At 43.3% G+C, this 24,616-nt stretch overlaps 2 protein-coding genes across 12 annotated transcripts in view; one reads left to right on the top strand and one right to left on the bottom strand.

The window, feature by feature from the left end:
• The window catches only part of arpc4l (actin related protein 2/3 complex, subunit 4, like), a 449,372-nt gene extending 433,121 nt beyond the window's left edge, over positions 1 to 16,251 (top strand). Inside the window, exons 1-6 of one of the 7 annotated variants that reach the window (XM_067998574.1) lie at positions 6,185 to 6,244; positions 8,459 to 8,574; positions 9,239 to 9,350; positions 10,686 to 10,781; positions 11,796 to 11,966; positions 15,030 to 16,251. In XM_067998574.1, the coding sequence (XP_067854675.1) occupies positions 6,200 to 6,244; positions 8,459 to 8,574; positions 9,239 to 9,350; positions 10,686 to 10,781; positions 11,796 to 11,966; positions 15,030 to 15,035 (546 nt within the window). In that variant the 5' untranslated portion in view covers positions 6,185 to 6,199 and the 3' untranslated portion in view covers positions 15,036 to 16,251. The other 6 variants (XM_067998578.1, XM_067998576.1, XM_067998575.1 and 3 more) reach the window with 6 other exon arrangements.
• tada3l (transcriptional adaptor 3 (NGG1 homolog, yeast)-like) overlaps positions 1 to 19,238 on the bottom strand; it is a 37,518-nt gene extending 18,280 nt beyond the window's left edge. The window contains exons 1-2 of one of the 5 annotated variants that reach the window (XM_067998568.1): positions 19,036 to 19,238; positions 2,635 to 2,870 (exon numbers count right to left, since the gene is read on the bottom strand). In XM_067998568.1, the coding sequence (XP_067854669.1) occupies positions 2,635 to 2,841 (207 nt within the window). In that variant the 5' untranslated portion in view covers positions 2,842 to 2,870; positions 19,036 to 19,238. The other 4 variants (XM_067998567.1, XM_067998571.1, XM_067998566.1 and 1 more) reach the window with 4 other exon arrangements.
• Positions 19,239 to 24,616: the final 5,378 nt, after the last annotated feature.

Below are 24,616 nucleotides of genomic sequence, written 5' to 3'. Positions count from 1 at the left end.
GGGATGCACAAGGGTGTTTGAGGGTTTGTCATGGTTTTTACTTATATTTAATTTCTGATCAACTCACATAACATATTATATTGTCACCACTACTGCCACATCTTTGCGAATCTTGTCTGGTTTGTGCAATAATGCCCTTTCCTGAGGATCACTATGAAGACCCACAACTGATGTCACCCATTGTGTCACTGCAGAGTGGGTGTAGGTGTATTTTCAGGGCTCTTTTGTGCAGACGACTGAGAGACGTCGGCGATGTCCCCGGTAGCACCCTGGAAGGATGCGAAGGAGAACTTGTTGAGGGCAGTGGTGACTTTGACAGTGACAGGTAAGAAGGTGGTGCTCGGGCCAGCCGGGAGCAGCTCGGCATGAAGGAGGCTGCAGATGTCCACGGTTACATGTCGAGTGACTCTGAGCCTCCGTGTGCACTGCTGCTCAGAGAGGTCCAGGAAGCTAAGCCTCGGTCTGTGGACCCTGTGGCGAGGGTAGTGCCTTCTGCAACGCATCTCTCTGCCATTGCCCTCCCTCCTGCTGTGGAGGTGGATGTGTCACAGCACTGTGTTGTGGGGCTCCACGTGTCAGAGGTGGACGGCATGGCCGGCGAGGCTGGTGATGCAGTTCGTCCTCCGAGGAGGCCATGACTGCAGCTATGGCGACCCCCATCTGGAAGATGTACATCTGAGGGGGTCCGCAAGGTAGGTAAATGTGTCTGGACACCGGGGTAAGTGTGCAAGTTTGTGAATTTTATTGTTAGGAGGAGGGTGGTGGAGGCCAAACTTTGTCCAAAGTGACAGAGTGGCCTCCTGCAATGAGTGAGGGTCTCCCCCCCCCCCCCCACCTGTCAAATGGACCTTTGCAGCTGCCACAGGCTGATGGCTGCAACACGTCCATTTCAACTGGGAGTGTTTCCCCCAGTACGGGAAACAGTCCCAGTTGACTTGAAAATCCCACCCCTCCTAAAATATTAGGTCAATCAGGTCTGTAAACGACCTGAAGTACCTAGTTAATTACTTTAAATGGCATCCCGCCGGCTTTAATTGCCGGCGGGAGTCCCACATGTGGGGGCTGCGCACGCATCTAAGCGCGTCACTGGGGAACCCGGAAATGGGCGGGTTGGAGCCGGGCTCCGGACCCGCCCTGGGAATCCCCGATTTTTGGAGCCCGCCCCCCCCCGCCACGAATGTACCTGTTCGGGGGTGCGAAAATCGAGCCCCATAAGTGTGCAGGAACTAGAAACTTCACAGTGCTGCAGTTGGGGATACTTCCCTGAAACTGACCACTGGACACAGGTTAAAGCCATGATTGTAAATGATTCCAATGCCTGCATTTTGAGGGTCGGGCAGGGGGCAGAGAGACTAACACTAGGGCAGAGAGACTAACACTAGTGCTCCATCTAGAGGATAAGCACTCCTATTGTGCCACTTCCCAAAAATGTTAAATGTTTGACTTTACCATATAAAAACATAAGACAGACAGGAACAAGGGGTCTGGTTACCTAGCTTGCCCTACTGTTTAGGTCCATGATTAGGGCCTGCTCAGACTGCTTGCCTCTCCCTTCTGCGCAGGTAAACATACATATGAAATTGACGGGCAGGAAAAGACCAATTGGTCCATCAAGCCTGCCCCACAAACATGATGGCTGGACCATCACGGCCAACACTTATTACCACCCCATCCACCTCTCCTGGAAAAGGCAAAAAAAAAGAGAAAAAACCCAGGGCCAATAAGAGAAGAAATACTCTGGAAAATTCCTCTCCGACCCCCTCAGGCGATTGAAACCAGTCCAGGAGATCACAAGGACCGAGTATTATCTATAAAGACACTGACCTTCCACATGATGCCATCTCTGCCCCAGTCAGGAACCGGTCCAGCTCCCTCTTGAAGGCAGGCAGAGAGTCAGCACCCACCACACCAGCCGGCAATGTATTCCAGAGGCTCACTACTCTCTGGGTAAAGAAGAACCGCCCAACATCCAGTCTATTCCTACTCTTCCATAGTTTAAACTCGTGTCCCTGGTCCTTCCCAATCGGTTAAAGGGGAATAATCCATCAAAGGGATGCTATCCAGCCCTTGAATTATTTTATAGAGCTCTATCAGGTCACCTCTAAGTCTACACTGCTCTAAAGTAAACAGACCAAGGTCCTTGAGCCTATGAGTAGCTGAGGTTCTTTAAGCTAGGAATCATTCTTGTAGCTCGCCTCTGGACCTTTTGCAAGGCCACTATATCACCCACCATGTGGGGGGACCAAAATTATCAATCCTATAATTACTCTACTCCAAGAATATGTCCATATTTTGTTTGAAATCTTGATAAAGCAAATTAGATTGGGTCATGTCCAGGACCCACATGTTCAGGCAATGGAGAGGCATACAGGGTATGTGTTGGAGGAACGGGATAGGGCCAGAACAGCAGGACCTTAGTGGGCATAGCATGACAATTTTACTGCTAGTACATGAAACACCTATTTTATAAATTTTGTGTTTTTCTCCTGGAAGCTGCATGAAATTAATCAAATATTTAAGTCATTGTTTTACAGACAGATTTTTCATGCATTATTGATAATCTGGCAGAAGAGCTCTGGTCAGGTAGCACACAATTCAGCAATTTAGCCAAACAGGTTACTGCACCATTCTTACCTGCGTTTCTGCCTCTAGGATGCGCAGTCGCCGACTGGCCGAGGACAGTAGCGTCTCCAGCTCCAGCTGTAATGTGTCCAGCTCCTCAATTCCAATCCCATCATCCTCGGAACGTGAGAGCACAGCAGCATAACGGGGACACATCTTCACATGGTCTACTGGCTTGAAGTCATGGAATTGCAGTGGGCAGTCTTTTAGTTCACTCATTTTGAACCGTGGAAAGTTTTGTCTAAAATCTGCCAAGGAAACCAAGCTGGCTCAAATTAAATACAGTACCTCTGACTAATAAATCATCATGCAGCAGATGAAAGGCTGGATATACACATGCAAGAATACAGGCTACTGTGACAGATTCTCCATAGGGCCGAAGGCTTGCAAACAGATTGAAAATACAGCAATTGAAATGAGCTCTTCAACATCATCCAGAAAGACCAGAACATCAACAAGTATCCCTCAGCTGAAGTTTCAGGGCCATAATCTTGTTAAGTGATAGCAGCATTAAAGTGAAGTGCCAGCAAAATTTTTATTTATTCCAGTAAAACCATCTATTTGGTGAGTACTTTATCGCTTATTTCATGTGGGGTTTTTTTGTCAATAAGTAACCGGAAATCATAAGTACCCAACCAGTTTACCACTTTCCAATCAAGTTTGAAGGTAAAAATCCTTCACTGTCTCAAGATCTGCTAGTTCCAAGGTGCCTATTACCTCAGGTTACCAGCGGCTGCAGATTCTCCTGCCTTCTATTTGCAGGCCAACCAACCATTCTCCTACTCCACCTTTGGGATCTTCAATATAATGCCTTTTACAGTAAAACAATTATTTCCATTTTTGTTTTCCAGTGAATTTTTGTATAGGATGGCAAAGGATGGGGAATGGAGCACTCTCCTATTTCAGGTATGCAATGTCAGCCTCATGTACTAAGATCAGGCATGGCACAGTCTGTTGCAGCGCAAAGTTTCCTTTACTCCAATATTGTGCCCTAGTTCCAAATGATATACACAACTTGTGACCTCTATGCAACATGTGCAATTTTGTAGCAAATTAGGGGTCATTTTATGCTTGTGCCCATTAAGAAAGGGATTTGGACTGCCCAACTCATTTCACATAGGAGCCTTACAGTAGGCTTTCACACCATTAGACTGGGCTGGATTTAAGACCGGTGAAAGGACAGTATGCTAGCCCACTCCACAACCCAAAATTACCCATTATTCAAAAATTAACAGAAAAAATGAAAGTCTGGAATTTTCATCAAAATAAAAAGAGAATCACCAAAAACATAATGGGAACATAGAATCATGGAATGATACAGCACAGAAGGAGGCCATTCGCCCCATCGTACCTGTGCCGGCTCTTTGGTAGAGCTATCCAATTAGTCCCACTTCCCCTGCTCTTTCCCCATTGCCCTGTAAATATTTTCCCTTCAAGTATTTAGTCAATTCCCTTTTGAAAGTTACTATTGAATCTGCTTCCAACACCCTTTCAGGCAGTGCATTCCAGATCATAACAACTCACTGTGTAAATTTTCTTTTCCTCATGTCACATCTGGTTCTTTTGCTAATTAACTTAAATCTGTCTCCTCTGGTTACCGACCCTTCTGCCATTGGAAACAGTTTCTCCTTATCTACTCTATCAAAACCATTCATGATTTTGAGCACCTCTATCAAATCTCCTCTTAACCTTCTCTGCTCCAAGGAGAACAACCCCAGCTTTCCAGTCTCTTCACATAACTGAAGTCCCTCATCCCTGGTATCTTTCTAGTGAATCTCTTCTGCACCCTCTCTAAGGCCTTGACATCCTTCCTAAAATGTGGTTCTCAGAATTGAACACAATACGCCAGCTGAGGCCTAACCAGTGTTTTATCAAGGTTTAACATAACTTCCTTGCTTTTGTACTCCATGTCTCTGTTTATAAAGTCCAGGATCCCATATGTTTTTTTAACAGCCTTCTCAACTTGTCCTGCCACCCTCAAAGATTTGTGTACATATCCCCCCAGGTGTCTCTGTTCCTGTACCCTTTAAAATTGTATCATTTAGTTTATATTGCCTCTCCTCATTCTTCCTACCAAAATGTATCACTTCATAATTCTCTATGTTAAATTTCATTGCCATGTGTCTGTCCATTTCACCAATTTGTCTATGCCCTCCTGAAGTCTGTTACTATCCTCCTCATTGTTTACTACAATTCTGAGTTTCGTGTCTCTTGCAAACTTTGAAATTATACTCTGTATAACCAAGTTTAGGTCATTAATATATATTAAAAAGAGCAGTGGTCCTAATACCGACCCATGGGGAACACCACTGTACACTTCCCTCCAGTCTGAAAACCAAACGTTCACCATTACTCTCTGTTTTCTGTTCCTTAGCCAATTTCATATCCACGCTGCCACTGTCCCTTTAATCCCATGGGCTTTAATTTTCCTGACAAGTCTATTATGTGGTACTTTACCAAATGCCTTTTGAAAGTCCATATACACAGCATCAATACCTCAGATTAAAGCAGAAAACAATTTGCAAGCACAAGGAAATGCAGTAAATAATTCAGAAATAAGATTAGATTTTTTTAAATGATCAACGATGATGTTACCGGAGAAGAATTGTGTAGAGAAGTGAAACTTACAAATGACATTTAGTATTCATCTATCAAAGGATACTACCCATCCCAGATTTCCCAGCTGTTACTGACAGGAGCAATAAACTATTTTCCCTGCCCCATCATCTAACTTACACAGTCACCACCATCACAACACCTGACACAGGAAGACCAGGGCATCAATGTAGACACAAGATCAGTTGTGTCAAGAGCCCAGATAACAATTCCAGCTCCCAAATGCAGCCTTTGCTAGTCCAGGGACCAGGAACACTGCTCCCCTTGTTACCGCTCCCCTTGTTTTAACCATTAGATTTTCAACATCTAAATCAAAGCCCCTTTTTTTTTTCTCCATCCAAATGCCCAGCAATGAGGCACAAAATACCTCTGATTTCAAGATGCAATGCAGTGAGGACCAGCAGCTATGGGTTGCCGTGGGTAGTTAGGGGAAGCAGCCAGTTGTTGCTAGGTGCCGCGCTTCCCTCACATTTTCACCACCACTTTGTTACATTTACCTGAGGACAGGCTCCATCAGCAGCTCTACCACTGCCCGCTGCGGAGTGTGTGTGGGGGGGGGGGTGCCCGGCACAAAGTCATGCACTCTGCTCGCACGCAGCCGTCCGTTAACCGTTTCACTCTCACTCCTTGACTACCGTTTTGTGAAAGTGATCAGAGAGCGGGCACCCTCCAGAACAGCGCGGCGGCGCAACATTCAGTCATCACGCACTGAATTCTTCCCCCCTCTCTCACAACACACTCCGACCAGGTGGTACAGCCCAGAATTGACCGCGCGTCTTTTTCCGGCGCTTCGGACGAGCCCAAAACCTCCGGCAGAGAGGGGGGGGGGGGAATCGAGCAAGGAGTCAGCGCCTGGAATTCTGCCTCCGTTATGGAAACGCTAGCGCTTTGGATCAAAACAATTCAGTACTTTTTTAAAAAAAAAACAAAGTAACATATAAATAACAATAAATAAAAAACAATGTATAGTACAAGGGTAAACCTGCAACGTTCACCTTATTTCAGTGTGAGCATGGCACATACCATTCGGTGGGAGGGAGGAGGAAGCGATCACAGTGTTCGCAAAGGGAGGTACTTTAGGGGGGGGAAACAATCGAAGATAAGTCATTGTATTATTTTGTTCGTTATATAATCTCTCCATCGAATATAAAATAAACTACAGCAAATAAAACGCGGTGGAATACTACTTCCGTATATCTGTCCTCCCTAGTTGGTGGGTGGAATGGTACGTCCCGCGAACGGGTGGGCAGGTTGACCGCGCATGCGTGTGAGACATTTCCGCCTTCCGGGGAGACAAGATGGTAACAGGGGGGGGGGAGAGAGAGAGAAAGGCGCCCGCCCGCCCAGGGGTCGCGAGTCGGGCGAGAGTGTGAGGGTGGCAGGAGGTTCCGGCCCGGGAGGGGGATCTTGGGCGTGGTGGGTGAGGTCAGCCGGGGTAACGGGTCCGAGCGTGAGCGGGGCCCCGCCCGTTCGAGGGCAAGGATAGATCCGCACTCAGCGCTTCCTGCCCGAGGCTGTCATTGGGCCAGGGCTGAAACCTTGGGATTTGGGCTGGGTCGGGTCGGGCCGGGCCGGGCCGGGGTGGATCCGCCTCGGCCCGAGTTCCTGATGGTCTTTGTCACCGCATTACTACAACAGGGCTTGAGCTGCCGTGTTTATTGGGTCAGGGAGCCGTGTCCCCCTCCCGTCCCTACACAGGGATGGGGATGGGGATTCTGTGACTGTTTCTGATTTTAAACAGTTAATGCAACAGAAGCTAATCCCTAATTACAGCCCGTGTGCTTCTTGCCTGAGAAATTGTCGCTGGGGCCAGGGATCCCTATTCCCTTTTTTTTTCTGATTTATGGCTATCACTGGGGCTGTGTGTGCTTTGTCATGGCTGTTTGAACTTTAGTATCTGACACTCTTAATTTAACAGGACCTAATCTAGATATCAAGTTTGTATTTGCTGTTTCAGAAGCTGCAGTGGGGGTAAATGTTTTGGGTGAGGCTTAATGCTCAGTTAATAGCTTACAAATAGTTTTCAGTTGTTACTGTATTTATAGAAGACAGAATAAACATGTGTTTCCTTTTAAATATTAGCTTGTACCTAAATCCCTTTGGACACAAGAATGGGTCAACCTGACTTCTCTGTATGATGTGTTGAACTTGGCAAAAAATACTTTATTTATGTTCGGTTATAATGAATTGACCTTGGGTGTGAAGTTCTGGGCGTAAAGTCACTTCGATGCATGAATGTTCAGATAAGCTTACAACATGAAACATACGCTTGGATTTCATGGGTACGTTACTGGCATAGTAACCCAGAGATCAGGACTAAAATCCAAAGAAAGCTCAAATCCCACCATGGCAGTTTGAGAATTTGAATTCAGGTTTGCAAAAAAGCTGGTACCAGTAAAAGTGACTGTTGTAAAATCCCAATTGCTTCACTAATGTCCTTTGGGGAAGGAAACCTGCCATCCTTAGACTTATGTGACTCCAGTCCTACAACAATGTGGTTGACTCTTAACTGCCCTTGGATAGCATCAGTGGTGAGCAATAATTGTCCATGTCCCAAGAAGAAAAAATTCGATTGTTTAACGCATCCATCAAGTTAGCATTATAAAGGAACAAACCATATATGGTCCAGAGGTGGTATTAGAGTTCAGTCTCATTCAGGCTTTCTCTCACAGTGTCCTGTGTGTCCAACTATATGTGCATGGTCACTGAAAGGTGTTTGTGATAAATGGATTTGATGTCCAGTGGGCATGAGATAGTTTCCATCTTGGATATCTGCACCTAGTTTGCTAGTAGGCTGTTGTCATTTCACCTTGTTATGACCACCAGTGAACAAATCTCTGCACCATTATTCATTTTCCAAGTGCTCTAACTGATTGCTTTATCCATCCTTTTAGTTTCTAGACTGTTCAATCAATTGTCTTATTTGGTTTACCTATTTTCATCTTTGTTCACTGCCTACCCGCATTCACACTGCCCATTAGCTAGAGGGGAGGGGTAAGATGATTCGGGCCATTGACTTAAGAAATGTCACAAAATGATAGAATGCATTTATTGTTAGCAGATATGTACTATGTAGTGAAATAGATTTTAACAGGGTTTTGTGGGTACAGATTATGATGGGATATTTCCAACATAGACACAGTCCCTAAGAGGTGTACTCGCCCTAAAGAGTTTTCTAAGCTCTTGTTATTTTAACTTTGTTTTTCTTTCCTTTCAAAAGGCGACACTCCGTCCGTACCTGAATGCAGTTCGTGCCACGCTTCAAGCAGCACTGTGCCTGGAAAATTTCTCATCACAGGTGGTGGAGCGTCACAATAAACCAGAGGTGGAAGTGAGGTAGGAGACATTTGGTTTCTAAATATGGTGAAGATTGGTTTTTAGTTTTGTCAGATGAAGCACCCGTCTGGGGGAAAAAAAAGGAATCTGCAGTGCGATTGTCTGTGTTGCTAAGGATAAATGTGAGTAAATTTATTTTTGGACTGTGTCTGTGTGAACTGGTAAGTACTGCTAAAAGCTGTTGTATGTCTGTGGTATATGACTGAGAGATGATTGCCAGAAATGTATCTGTACAGGTGACAAGTTTAGGAATGCTGCAGGCAGAGGACCTGGGAGCAGATTATCTGCATGCACCCTTTAAGAATGGTATGTGTGGGGATTTTTTTTTACTGAAATTGTGATACTATGGTGCCTGCTGTATTTACAAGTGGTACAACATTGATCTACCTCATGACAGCTGTACTGTGGAGAAATTTCTGAGGCACATACCTTTGATAGGAAGGGGTGGAAAGCTAACTCGGGCAAGTCTTGCAAACTGCTTAGTAGAAAGCTCAGGAATGTTGCAGGCAGAGGCCTGGGAGCAGATCATCTACATGCACCCTTTGAGAATTTGATTTTAGCATCAATGCCATCGAAAAAAGGGGCACAAATAATTGGTGGAAAGCCTATGATGCATTCTAATTTCGGGATAGTAACAGACGACTGTCTTCTTGCACAATAACAGGAGCAGTAAAGAGCTGCTGTTGCAGCCTTTGATCATCAGCAGGAATGAGAAGGAGAAGGTCCTCATTGAGGGCTCAATAAACTCTGTACGAGTCAGCATTGCGATCAAACAGGTCAGTATCCAGTCTGACTTTGTTAGTACGTACTTGTCATTAGTAAGGCCTGGGTGTTGCATTGGATTATGATATTTTCCATTCACCCCTTGGAACAGGGTTCCAAACCAGCTGAGATAGAGGGAGTGAGGATTGCCCCTCAATAATGGGGCCTGGGTGGAAAATAAAACAGATCTTTCTTGCTCCCCAGTCAAATAGTCAACCAGATTCTCTTTTTAATAATAATGTTCGATTTGATGTCCTGGAGATTTTTGTCCAGTTACCTTTAGGAGTTGGGAGAAATTTGAGTTTTCTCTTGGAAATTAGCTGGAACCTTTCCCCATTCAGATTAAAAAGGAGATTCCTTGATGGTGCAACTGGTATGCTGGAAGAAATGGGAACAATGGTTTTTCCTTCTTGTTCCATACTACTCTTAAAGGTTTGGAATTCCTCTACATTTCCCCCCCCCCCATTTTTTTTCAAGCCATAACCACCTGTGATTGAGGAGGATGACTAACCTGCTCCCCGGCCTCTGTCGTTGCCACTGTTTGGTCATCTAAAACATCAAATCTTAACATTTTTCAGTCCTGACCCCAGCCATGTCCGTACAACAAAGCACGATCTTGTCGCAACAAAAAGAAAAATACTGCAAATGCCAAAAATCTGACAAAGCCAGAAAATGGTGGAAATACACCTTGGGTCAGTCAGCATCTGTAAAGGGAAGTGACGGGATTAATATTTTGGATGTAACCTTCCAGCAGAATGTTCTGACGAAGGCTCATGTCTGAAATGTTACCTGTCTTGTCTCTTAACAGATGCTGGCTGACTTGCTGTTTATTTCCAGTATTTTCTGATTTAATTCTATGACCATATCTGTACTGATACTTAGCCGTATAACCTCTGTTGGGCAGCAGCTCAGCTATGATTCACCCTCTGACCTTCCCTTGTGCTCGGGCGTCTCTATGTAGCAACATGGCTGATGTTAGAAACTCAGTATAGTTCAGGCTGGGGTTGAACCTGCATCCTCACTCTAGTGCTACAAGTTGCTGCTCCAGCCCCTTACTAATTTTATTGACACTTCCTTTTTGAGCAGCAGTCAATATTCTTTACCACATTTTATCTCAACAGATTTTGATTGTTTTGCCCTTCTGTACTCCCTCCCCCGTCCCCCCCCCCCCCCCCCCCCCCAAAAAAAAAAGCCTTTAATGGCACATTGGCAATTCTGCATGTGCTACCCTTGTTTTTTCAGCTGCCCCTAAAAGCGTTAATGTTTTAAATGCATCCCTGTACCTCCAGTCACTGGCTGTAGATGGGTTAGAGTTTGTACCTGCTAAAGTTTCATGTTGTTAATTTCAGGCGGATGAGATTGAAAAGATCCTGTGTCATAAATTCATGAGGTTTATGATGATGCGAGCAGAGAATTTCTTCATCCTCCGGAGAAAAGCTGTTGAGGTAATGGCATTGTCCAGAACTTACACTTCAGTTAAGGTATTAGACTTTCGTTTCGGTGGTACCTGTCAGTTAGACCGAGTGTTAAGGACCTGAGTCCTGTTGGAGTCTGCTGACGTGCAGATTCCCTGTGTTTGTTTTCGCCCCCAAGTGTCTTCTTTCTGTGTACGTTTCAGGAGGTGGGAATGCTGGATGCAGTGCACCATGCACTGTACTGCTGTACTCGTTTTAGGAAGTGCATGCCTGGTCCAGAATTTAAAAATAAGTTTAACCGGAACATTACGTGAGCACTGCGCACTGAAACAATCGTCTTTTTCCCATCTATGTCCTATACTGCAAAACGTTTTTACCTTCTATATTTAGGACTTTCCAGGGGCCCACTAGGGATGTGCTAGGCTTTCTGTGTGAGGGAGTAGGCAGTCATGTATCAATAGCATTCTGGATCCTGAGATTTGAGCGTCATTCTGGACCTAGCCCATGTCCTACCACTTGATGTGAAAGCTCATCAGTGAGATTTGAAACTTAGACACTGCAGCTTTAAGGACATGGCTACTCGGTGGGATTGCAGAATGTGGTCTTTGTAGTCCACATTTAAAAGTGATAAATATTGAAGATTACTTTGCCATTTTTTTTAACACACAGTGAAGTTTTTCTTATTGAAAGTGTGGTTGAAGGGACTGGGTTGTGCACGCTGATTTTTCATCCCTGGGATGTGGATTTGAACCGAGAACTAATGGGATCAAGTCTCATCTTGATGAGCACAAAGTTCCCCGAAAACTTTGACAAAAAAGTGTGATTAATGCCAGAAATTTATCTGACAGGAACTTTCCAGAACTCAGCTCAGAGTTAGCATTCAGATTGTATGAAAATACCTGTGTTTGGGGAAGTAATCTATTTCATATTGATTTGAAATGAGATATGTTTCCTGCCTTCTTTGAATTGCTGGAGATAACTGAACATGCCAGTGACTGCAATAAATGTGGCTCACCACTGCCTTCTTGTTTCCTCTCTTGGCAGGGCTATGACATCAGTTTCCTGATCACCAACTTCCACACTGAACAAATGTACAAACACAAACTGGTTGACTTTGTTATCCACTTCATGGAGGAGATTGACAAGGAAGTCAGTGAAATGAAGCTGTCATTAAATGCCAGAGCTCGCATCGTTGCAGAGGAGTTCCTCAAAAATGTGAGTCTATCCTCTCCGCTTCCCAGCCACCAAAATCAGGAAGTTAGTAGTACAGTGGTCAGCTGGTCTCTATGCTTATGTGTTACTTGGTTCGTCAGAGAGCTTGAAAATTGCACCCCAAGTGCTTTATGGTGTGCAGTTGCTGGGTCTGTCAGCGTTACATACTTAGTATTTTCTGTGCTAGCTTTATTTTGCTGTTAGTGGTTTTTGTTTCTCGGTAGATGAGTTCCTCAAATGTGTTCGACTTCTCCTTTAGTTGGGACTAATTCTTTAAGCATCACTGCTTTTATGCAGCGGAGTGACTTTGTTAAAAGAGAAGTGTCTTGAAATAGCATACTGACTCTTTCCCTGCTTTTTTGTATTTGTTCTCTGGATTTGGACATCACTGCAAGGCTGCATTTATTGCCTATCTCTAGTTATGATGTGGAGATGCCGGTGATGGACTGGGGTTGACAATTGTAAACAATTTTACAACACCAAGTTATAGTCCAGCAATTTTATTTTAAATTCACAAGCTTTCGGAGGCTACCTCCTTCCTCCTACCTCCTACCTCCTACCTCCTTCCTCCTTCCTCCTTTCCACATCGTTCACCTGAGGAAGGAGGTAGCCTCTGAAAGCTTGTGAATTTAAAATAAAATTGCTGGACTATAACTTGGTGTTGTAAAATTGTTTACAATTATCTCTAGTTACACTGAGAAGATGGTGGTGGACTTTCTTGTGCCACTGCATTCCTTGCAGTGACCGTGTTCCCACAACAAAGGTAGGGAATTCCAGGATATTGACCTGCGACGTTGAATGAACGACAGTATATGTCTACTAAAAACTAGTGGACAGGTACAAAAAATAATTTAAAAGGCTAATGGAATGTTAGCCTTCATCTCGAGGGCTGGAATACAAAGGGGTGGAAGTTATGCTACAGTTGTATAAAGCTCTGGTTAGACCGCATCTGGAGTACAGCGTTCAGTTCTAGGCACCACACCCCAGGAAGGATATATTGGCCTTGGAGGTGCAGTGCAGATTCATCAGAATGACACCGAGGCTAAAAGAATTAAATTATATGAACATATGAAATTAACGGGCAGAAAAAGACCAACTGGTCCATTCGGCCTACCCCACACCATGATGGTTGGACCATCGTGGCTGAACACTTCTTCCCAAGGCGGGTAAATGGGATAAAGATGCAGATCAGCCATGATGGAACAAGCTCAAGGGGCTGAATGGCCTGGTCCTGTTCCTATGTCTTAAGTCAGGTGGTGTGTGACTTGGAGGTGGAGGTGTTCCCATGACATTGCTGCTATTATCTTTCTCTGTGGTCAAAGCATGTTTGGTGAGTTGCTACAGTGCGTCCTGTAGTCACAGTGCACCAGTGGTGAAGGGGGTGGATATTGACATCAGTGGTAGGGGCATTAATTCAGCAAACTGTTTTGTCCTGGATGGTGTTACGAATGCACCCATCCAGGCAAGCGATGAGTATTTAGTTATACTCCTGACTTGAACTTTGTAGATGGTAGAGAAGCATGGAGGGGTCAGAGGCTGAGCCACCTGTTGCAGAATACCCGGCCTCTGCCCTGCTCTTGTAGCTGTGGTCCACTTAACCTTCTCATCAATGGTCTTGAGAAGTAGCTGAGTAAGGTTAGAATGAACTGTGTGACTAGTGGTGTTGCTCACTTAAGAACAGCATATACCTCTTTGGTATGGATATACTGGGCAGTTCAGAGATGGGGAAAGGAGGAGAATGTGAATTTTATGCAGTTTAAAAATAATATTCAGATATAATACCAAGGCATGATAGAAATAGCATGACAAATCGTGTCACAGGAAGCAAGTGTAACAAATAGGGAGTGCGTGTTAGACAAAAGACTTTTACTATTATGAGCAAGTTTCCCAATGCATTGCTTGTCTATCGTGTGTGTGTGTGTCTGAATTTTGTTTTGCTTATATCGCTGTCATGTTTTCTTTCTCCATTTGTATTTTAACCATACTTCTTCAGTTTTTCTTATTTGATGAGGTGGCTGGGGGAGGGCTGTGGGGACATTTCGGGTCACAGGTGGAGGAACAGATTGGCCAGGGCTTCTGATGGCAGCAGAAAGCAACATGAAGCAGGTGGTGATCTAACCAGTTTGTCCCATCTTGCTCCCCCAGTCGCAGTTTATTTCGTATCTGCCATCTTCACCACCGTCACCTACTCCTCCTTATTTCCCATCTCCATTCTCAGCAGTGCTGTTGTGTATTGTCCCTTCATTGCACCTCATCACTGTGCTATCCTGTCCACTGCTGTTCATTCCTTGATGCACATCTTACCATTGGTACTCCCTTGCCCTATCTCTTGCCAGTCCCCCTCTCCACCTCTTACATTCTATCTCTTCCTCTGTTCCCCACTTATTGACTTTTTCTGCTGTCCTTCTCCATCATTCTCTCTGGTTTCCTGCATCTCGCTCCTCCCCCCTCCGTCTCCCTTGTTCTCCCCCCTCGCTCCTTCATCCTTCCATGTTCCTCTTCCTTTTCTTTGATTTTCTTTCCTCCATACATTGAAAGCTTCATTCCTACTCTTTACCTTCATTTGTTGCCCGTTCCTTCTTCCCATTGCCTTCTCCCTTTGTCCTGTTGACTGCTTGCTTGCTCCAGGCTGATAGTTTCGTATGTAATTAACATTATACACTTGAGTACCTTCCCCCCCTTCAAATAGTGCCAGCAGCTTGTGGGTTCCAACTTGCAGTGAATTCCTGTTCTTGGCTATGCCTCTCTAGAGGAAAAATTTGAGGTCCAGTTATCTTGTGCCCTTCCAATAGCTGGCTAAAGAGTGGCATTTGTAGAGTCTTGGTTTGCACATGAGTAGCATGTATTTTGGGGCCCTCTACCTGATTTGAAATATTAAGTTTCCTTGTTTTCATGACTGAGGTATAAGCAAGTTCCCTAATGGGTAGGAAATTTGTTATAAACAGGATGTGTAACAAATAAAAGCGGCAGTACCTGGTACTGAAAGTACTTCCCACCGATCACTCTTCCCTTGTAACTAAAAGCATACTGAATGTGATAACAATCTTTTTGTTTTTCTTTTTGCAGTTCTGATACTGGTTGCATTTGCTGTCGGCTGTCGAGACCAAGGTTACGAGGAACTACGTGAAACTGCACTGCTGGAAGGAAGCTTGGGGCGGGGGTGGGTGTAATCGTCTGCTGGAAGGGGGCTCATACAATAACCTGACCAGCCTGCTGGAAGGGGGTTGTACAATAACCCAACCAGATTGCTGGCTTTAGTATTATCAGATCATTTTTCAATTGATACTGTATTTGCAGCAGCGTAATAACTGCTGTCATTAGTTCTTTCCCAAATCAAAGGGACCGAGTTAATGCATTTGTATTTTGAAAAATAAAAGAAACTTTCATTCGTAGTTTGTGTCACAGCCTCTCTGACTTTGCTCCTTCTTAATCCACATGTTTAAAGGACAGTCCACTTTTATTTTGAGGCAATAAATGAGTGCAATAAAACCTGTCAATAATGACTATTCAGAATTCCTGCAGATACTGGGAAAGGGTCTCCACAGGCGAAAAGAAAAGCAAAATACTGCAGTTGCTGGGATTCTGAAATAAAAAGAAAAACTGCTGGAAATAGGTCAGGCAGCGTCCGTGGAGAAAAGTAGGATTAATGTTTCAGGCCGATGACCTTTTGTCAGAACTGAAGAAAGATCATCGACCTGAACTGTTTACCCAACCTTTCTCTCCACAGAGGCAGCCTGATCTGCTAAGTGTATTTGGCATTTTGATCTCTACTGGTACTTGCCCTGTTCTGTCACAAATTATAATCTTGCATTAATTCCATTGCTGGTTTCTGAATGAGTTTTTATCAAAGTAAAATAGATTATATTATAACTATGTCTGGGGTCACATTATGGGTTTTGTTATACTGAGTGGATGGAGATTTTGTTGCTTCTGTGACTTCTTATGCTGCAGCTGACAGACGATCACTGGGATGGGTTTCACTGTAATTGTGAAAAGGTGCCACAGTTATACTGGTCCAGGACCCTCTGGCATTGAATGGTCAGGTTGCAATCTGTGCTACTGCTCTTTACATTGATCAACAGGGTGCTTTTTAAAACACACAAATGTACTAGGGCAGCACATTGAGGTAAGATGCAGGCTCTCATGTGCTTGGTGAGTTCCCAGTTTCAACTAAGCTGTTAAAAATACATTGACTGGGAATAATTAAACCTAGGTAATCTTATTGCTGTTATTGCCACTAATATGTATTGCCTTATGCTTCTCAATATTAAAAACCTTTTGCAGTTCATCTGCCCAGTTGTCATCTCTGTAGATTGTTTTGAGTTTTATCTCTTTGCTCTGAGCATCTTGGTTTTCCACACAACTTTATATCAGCAAACCTAGACATTTGAGTTTTAATAGCTTCAAGATAATTTATAAATTGTGAACAGCAGAGGACCCAGCACTAATCCCTGGCGTGCACTGCTGCCCACTGATGTTTTCGACTGTTACACTTTATTTCCTATTATTTAGCCAATTCAATTATCCATTTTTTTTAAACCCAAGAGCTTTCACTTTGGCACAAGGCTCTTTTGAGTCACCTTCACTCCTGTTATTATGTCTTGTATTGCTTCATTTTATAATAGCCTCCATTGTTTTTCAGTGTAAATGTGAAGCCAATAATTCAAACTGTGCTGTTGAACTTTCTTTAAAATTGGGACAGTAGCTTATTTTGAATCTTGTGCTAACTGAAATTAAGTGGAAAATTTCAGTCATATCTTCCTTTGATTTCCTTTAAGCAGTATTTATTGTGTAGCATTTAGTCTTATCTAATGAATATTTAAGTACTCCAGTTCTGACTAATAATAAATTACTAATGGTAGGGAATAGCGATGTGGAATGCCAAAATTGAGAAAGATAAGATGAGACAAGTCTGTACAAGGAGAACTAGAAGATGATGAGGAGCAAACAGTTGTAGTAATTACTGGAAGGGAGAATGCAACAGCAAGAGCTTGTGGCATTTATGCCCATTCTGTTTACGATTGACTTGCTCTTAGTCAAATTACAATATCAAATCTAATGACTGATCACTTTTGCATACATGTTCCCAATTAAATGAATGCCATCTACGTATTTAATATTTAAAACATGCTATTTATGCTAAGCTGATTTCAGCCAGAGCAGCTATATAGGCACTACAATTGGCCTCAATGTTTCCGAGTTAGGAAGGATGAAATTGACTAGGATTGGCATTACTGATCCAGTGACCCCTGTTGGAAGTGTGCCCACACTTCCATGTATGAATTGGGTGCAGTTGTCATGGCACCAATGGTCAAATAGCCTACTCACTGGTCCAGGCTCGCATGGAGAATGGCCATGTGGGTGAGGTACTGGAAGGCATCTGGTGCCTATGGAACTACCCAAGCAAAAAGCCAGTGCTTTAGAAGAGGCTGATTTTCCCTCCCCAACTCAAGGGCACTGAGGCTAATTGTAGCAACTCTACCTACCCATCCTGCCTAAGATCAGCTGGGGTTTGAATCTAGGAATTTCTAGTCTGTATGGGTCAGTACCACACAGCACAATGCATCTGCGACTAGGTCATTATGGGAGTTGTTTGTTACTTTGAAAAATTAGTAGAATAAATTGACAAGAAAAAAGTATTTTAAAACTTCCAATAGCCCAGAGCAACATGCATGTGGTTTAAAGCATCATTCCTGAAATTTGAGCTCATGATCTAAGTTGATGCTCCAGTGCGCTACTGACAGAGTACTGCATTGTCCCCCGCAAACTGCCGATGGTTCAGGTGCCTATTAAAGATCTCATTGTATTTTATCAAAGAGGAGGGTGTAATCCAGTGTCTTGACAAAATTCCTTGAGCAATACCACCAAAAACAGCTTTTTGTTACATGGATGTTTTGGGGATCTTGACATGGAAAATAGCTGCAGCAATTAATTACAAAACAAAGTAATTCATTGGATGAGACATGTTTTGAGATGTTTCTGAGAGAAGTTATAAGCTAAAGCAAATCTTTCTTTAGTCATAGAATCATACAGCACAGCAAGAGGCTATTTGCCCCAATGTGTCTGTGACAACTCTTTGAAAGACCTATCCAATTCATCCCACTCCCCTGCTCTTTGCCCATAGCCCTGCAAATTTCTTCTTTTCAAGTATATATCCAACTCCCTTTTGAAAGTTACTATTGAATCTGCATCCACCTTTTCAGGTACTGCGTTCCAAATCGTAACTCGCTGCGTAAAAAAAAAATCCCATTTCCCCCTGGATTTAGTTTCTTTACATTTGACTACAATGCTGGGTGGTGTAATATAGCATATGTCAATCAGCTGCCCATGGAATACATGCAGATGCACACAGACCCAGTAAGGTATCTATGTAATTTACATTGTTTCCTCATTTAATAACAGGGTTACAGATCTCATTTTTAAAAATTTGTTTGCGGGAGTCTAGTCACTGAATGGCAGCACTGGCCAATCTACTCACTTTGCTTTATATTACCCCCTTGTTTGCTGTCACTACTGTATCCTGGCAATAATGAAACCAATAATCTTTCATTGTGTTTTTTGTGTAGTCTAGTTGCATCTACAATGCATCCCAGTTTGTGGATGCTTGCCTCCATGTGCTGGCCATAATCTCAATACAAGGATAATGTATACAGTTCCAATGAAGGGTCCACACCTGAAACAGTAACTTATCTGTTCTATCCACAGATGGTGACTGACCTGCTGTGTGTGTGTTTCCAGCATTTTCTATTTTTGTTTCAGATTTCTAGCATCTGCAGCTTCTTTGCTTTTTGTTTGTAAGGACAACATTGCCTGGGCTGAAGGAGGAGGCAGATATCGCAATTAGAATCACAGAATGGTTACAGCATGGAAGGAGGCCAGTCGAGTCCCTGCTGGCTCTATGCAAGAGCAATCTAGCTAGTCCCTATCCCCACAGCCCTGCAATTTTTTTTCCCTTCAAGTACTTATCTAATTCCCCTTTTGAAAGCCACAATAGAATGTGCCTCCACCACCCCCTCAGGCAGTGCATTCCAGATCACAACCACTGGCTGTGTTTTTAAAAAAAAAGTTTCACCTCATGTCGCCTTTGGTCCTTTTTGCCAATCACTTTAAATCTGTGTCCTCTGGTTTTTGTCCCTTCTGCCAATGGGAACAGTGATTGTGAGATCGCCAATCTGCCTCTCGTTTATGAAGGAACCGTTATTCCACTCGAAACACGCGTTGTTTTCATTTAATTTAAGCGGCGTTTGTGTTCATCAATGACGGTTGTCAGAGGTGGCAACACCATTAGTTAGATTCGAAACTTGCTGTGCAAAAAAAAACATGATTTGCATTCAAATAAAAAGTCATCAAATAAAAGGTGTAAACGGGTAAAAAGGTAAACATGCGTACGCAGTTGACGTAAACAATGCATTGGATAATGACCGATAATGACCCCCCCCCCCCCCGCCCCCCAAGTTATTTTTAACAGGTTGTAGCCCGAACAAAGATGGCGGCTGACGTCGTGCAACCGTCCCCATAGTAACCGTAAACAGACGGCTTCGGCGTCTGCGCGTTACAAAGGCCAGTAAGAGAAAGCCCCGGAGCAGCTGCAAGGGATCAAACAACTGAGGGAAGAGAAGGGAGAAGAGAATCACCAGGCAGAGTGAGTACCATCGGGGAGAAGGGACACACGCAGCGAGGCACAAGACGAGGAGGAACGGCTGCTGTGTTTGGCGAGCCCGTGGGGCACATTCACTTGTGTGCGAAACAACGGCTGCAGTTAGTTAATGCGTGTCAAAGGGGTCAGTAACAATACGGGAGGATAGAACACGAGTGGGGGTTACATTCGAAATGCTCGGCGTTTTAGATAGTTATGTGATGGTGGCAAGTCTAAGTGTATTGAGCGACTGCCCAGCAGGCATGCTGCAAATTCCCAGTCACAGTTCCCTCAACTTAAATGTAGTGGTGACCTAATGACCTGGTGTTAGTTAAAATTATTCACATCTGCTGCTTTTAACGACTGAAAACAAGGTTGTTTGACCAATATTCCTAATACTAGTTAATGTGACCCCCTAGGTTGGTGGCAGTAAACGGCAGAAAGTTAAAGGGCAAAGATGAACATATTTTTTCAGAGGCTATACAGTTTATTCTGGTCATACAATCTCTCGAATGGAAAGATGCCTTATTTGATACTAAAATCTTTTCTTCCAACCCCAAAAGTGCAAAAAAAAAGGCTTGGGCCATAATTAACAAATGATCCTAACTAGCACCAAGTCCCGTTCACCCATCACCCCTGTGCTCGCTGAGCTATATTGGCTCCTGGTTCGGCAAAGCCTTGATTTTAAAATTCCTTGTGTTCAAATCCCTCCATTGCCTTGCTCCTCCCTATCTCTGTAACCTCCTCCAGCTCCACAACTCTCTGAGATCTCTGCGCTCCTCCAATTCTGGCCTCTTGCGCGTTCCCGATTTTAAGCGCTCCACCATTGGCGACCATGTTTTCAGCTGCCTGTGCCCTAAGCTCTGGAATTCCCACCCCAAACCTCTCCACTCACTCTCCTCCTTTAAGTCGCTCCTTAAAACCTACCTCTTTGACCAACCTGTCCAAATATCTCCTGATGTGTCTCAGTGTCAAATTTTGTTTGATAATGCTCCTGTGAAGCACCTTGGGACATTTTACTACGTTAAAGGCACTATATAAATGCAAGTTGTTGTTGTAATCCCTTAAAAGAAAATTTTACATTCACTGAGGGTTGGCTCAGACTCTGAGGTTTGTTGAGGCCTTGTAGATATCTCGATGCCCATGGGTAGTTTCATGACACATGTTCTCAGTATCAGGGCAGCATTGAAGGAAGTGATGTGGAAGAAGCAGTGAGACAAAGGCTTCCTCCACATAGTCATTTTTATGTCCCCTTGATTGGGACCACACCTTTGGAGCAGTTACTTGCCAACAATAGGCCTCTTCAAATACAGTTCAGGAATTGATTGGCACTCCATTCCTCTATTGCCTTTGATGTGGCTTAGTTATGCAGATTTCCACAGCATCTAGTCTTTCCTTTGTATCATTCATGAGGTGTGACACAATCCTTTTTACTTCAGCATGTGGACAGCCAGAGTGGGCAGGTTTCCATGGTGATCAATATTTCTTTTGCTTCAACCATGAGTTATGAAATCAGGAGTCCTTTTACTCCAGCCTGTCTGGAGCCACTCTCGCCCTTTGTATAAAAAACTTCCTCTATTGTATTTTTTTACTGCAACCCCCACATTCCGAGAATGAATTTTAGAAAGAAACATTGCTGTAAACTGATCAGTGATACAAAAATAAGAATATAATGCAATAAGTCACAATGCACATCAAAATAAAGAGGTCACAAAACAACATAAGATATTCAGTTGACCCGAACAACCAGATGTTCTGTGTCTGAATTTGAGTGTGAAGATGCCTGAGGAGAAGAAAGCAGCTCCCAAGATGGGCGCCAAGCAAACCGTGAATAAAGCAATAACAAAGGGCAGCAAGATGTGTAGGAGGTCGAGGAAGTAGAGGTTCTACATCTACAAAGAATGAAGCAGGTTCACCCGACACTGGCATCGCCTCCAAGGCCATGAGCATCATGAACTCCTTTGTGAACGATATTTTCGAGCGCAATGCGAGTGATACTTCCCGCCTGGCCCATTACAACAAAAGCCACACCATTAGCTCCTGGGAGATCCAGAACACTGTGCGCCTGCTGCTGCCCACAGAGCTGGCCAAGCACGCAGTACCGGAAGGGACAAAGGCAGTGACCAAGTACACTAGCTCCAAGTAAAACTCCACAACGTACTGAAAAAATACACAATGACATTAGGCTTGGCATTGGTAGAGAAGACTGACACGCTTAATCAAACTGCTCACTACACTGATACAAAACCTACACAACGTCTCCATGCTGCTCCAAGGTGATGCCACTAAAAGCTCCATCAAATCCTCTGACAGACTTTGACAGGCTGTGTGTGGTCTCGCATACAGTTCTCCTTGGCTGAGGAGGCTTACATCATCCTATGCAGGTTCTTCAATTGATGGTGTTCCCAAGGCTCAGTAGTCTGTACTTTATACTGATATATTCTACTATGATGTGTTCTTAAAATATGATCCATTTCTACAACAATATTCCTGTTTATTAAAAGCTCTTATTTTGCTTTGGGCCATAATTACTGTAATAGTGCATGTAAAAGCATGTATTTAAAAAATATTTATTCACAAGGTATCTTAAGGCTGTTATGAAGATAGCTAAATTGGTATATACATTGGTTTGAAGGGAACATTAAGCTATGTTTTGCATGTAATATTTTTATGATTGTTTAAGTAAATGGTACAGGTGGAAATAAGAAAAACAAACCTGTCTTCTTTTCCGCATCCGTGCAGTTTTCTAATTTCATTTCATATATACATTTGAAGACTTCAACGTTGGCTGTTCACGCCCTTGGGTGAAAGTATTACATATGGCTGAGCATTGCAGAAACTGTGATGCTCTTTTATCCTGTGGGTGTATTTAATATATTGACAGTGAAGGGTGGCTTGACTTGTGCCAGTTGCAACAGGAAAATTATTTCCTCCACATAATTTGCACATGCATCCATTTCTAGTATGTGAATTCAGTGTAAGGCAGTAATGTTTGTTGCCCATACTACAGCACAATACAGTAAATAAAATTAGCATATTAATGCATGATGCTATGCATGCTAGTTTTGTAATTGTGTCACATTTTAAAAAGATAACTTGAACTATACTGGTTATAATCTGTTGTCATTGTTAGGGTCTGGTCCAAGTCTGCGCATTCCACAAGTGCTGAAGTCAATGTAATTAATTGAAATACAGTGTACTGCTGCTAATTCAAGGTTGTTTTTGTGCAAAAAAATAAAATGATCCAACAATTTGAATTAAGAAGCATAAATAACACCACAAACTGGCAATTTAGTGCTAAAAATTTCAATTATCAGATCATTTGAATTAAGCAACTTTGAATTAAAAGTAGATTATATGTAGTATGACTCAAGTTTATTGAATTTGCTCCCTAACAATTAGCTCAATTAGTGTAGTTGGTCCACCAGTAAAACATACATCAGAATTTGTAAACTTGCATTAATGCTGGTGAAAGTAGCCCCGATGCCTAGATTGCAATTTTTCATATGACAGCAAGTAGGTGTAGTCTGATTATAGGCCTCGATGTGTGAAATGGAGATAGAATAATGAAAGACTAAGATTGCAAGATATGGAAAGAGAATGAAAGCACAGATAAAAATAAGACAAAGACTGAAAATAATTGACGACAACAACAACAACAACAGAAAAATGGAGTAAAAAAAGAAACTAAGAACCAAGATAATAGAAAAACACAAAGTGAACAGAGAAAGGTTTTTAAAAAAAACCTCGAATAACAATAGACTGAGAATAGAGAGAATAGAAATCAGAAACTGAGTAAAAATAAGAGTAAGAACAGAGAAAGGTTAGGAGCAAAAAGAGAAACACTGAAGAATAGAGAAAAAAATACTAAGGCACAAAAATGAAATAAGAGCAGGAAAAGAAAAAAGTGAGAACAGTTGCAGAGCCAGAATGTCAAAAGTGTTATGGTAAAGCTTTACAATGTACAAGTACAAGGTGGACACAAACAGTATAACATAGCGTTGCCAACTCTAGTTGGACATATTCCAGGAGGTTTCATTACATGACCTCTGACCTCCCACCTCCAACCGCCCTGCTCCCGCACTCCTGCAGTTGGTCACCCGACACGTCCACCGTTGTAGCGCACTGCCTTCCCACACCGATTGGAAAGCGAAAGACTCTTCGTTACCCGATTAGATGATCCTTGACTGTCCATCAAATAACTTTTATTTCCCATCTCCAATATTTCTATAACTAATTTTTATAACTAATTTGTTCAAAGAAAATGAGAAAAAAATCCACACCATTTTGTTTAATGCCCCTATGATTTTCAAGGTCCCGAAAATTAATGTTCAGTTCCTGGAGGCTCCAGGATAATCGAGGAGGGTTGGCAACCCTAGTGTAACACTAACATGGTGTAACAGTATAGGAAATATTGCAACAAGATAGCACATAAGACTACTAGAGACAGCAAAACTGACACATTCAATCCCCGTTAGTTAAACAGTAAAATGATGGCGGAGTCCAGCACGTGAGTGCAAAAGACAAGGCTGAAGCGTTTGCAACCATCTTCAGCCAGAAGGGCCGAGTGGATGATCCATCTCGGCCTCCTCCCGATATCCCCACCATCACAGAAGCCAGTCTTCAGCCAATTCTATTCACTCCACGTGATATCAAGAAACGGCTGAGTGCACTGGATACAGCAAAGGCTATGGGCCCCGACAACATCCCGGCTGTAGTACTGAAGACTTGTGCTCCAGAACTAGCTGCGCCTCTAGCCAAGCTGTTCCAGTACAGCTACAACACTGGCATCTCCCGACAATGTGGAAAATTGCCCAGGTATGTCCTGTCCACAAAAAGCAGGACAAATACAATCCGGCCAATTACCGCCCCATCAGTCTACTCTCAATCATCAGCAAAGTGATGGAAGGTGTCATCGACAGTGCTATCAAGCGGCACTTACTCACCAATAACCTGCTCACCGATGCTCAGTTTGGGTTCCGCCAGGACCACTCGGCTCCAGACTTCATTACAGCAT

The sequence above is a fragment of the Heptranchias perlo genome, chromosome 17, assembly GCF_035084215.1.
Source record: "Heptranchias perlo isolate sHepPer1 chromosome 17, sHepPer1.hap1, whole genome shotgun sequence".
NCBI lineage: Eukaryota > Metazoa > Chordata > Chondrichthyes > Hexanchiformes > Hexanchidae > Heptranchias > Heptranchias perlo.
This window is presented reverse-complemented; position numbering and strand designations above follow the sequence as displayed.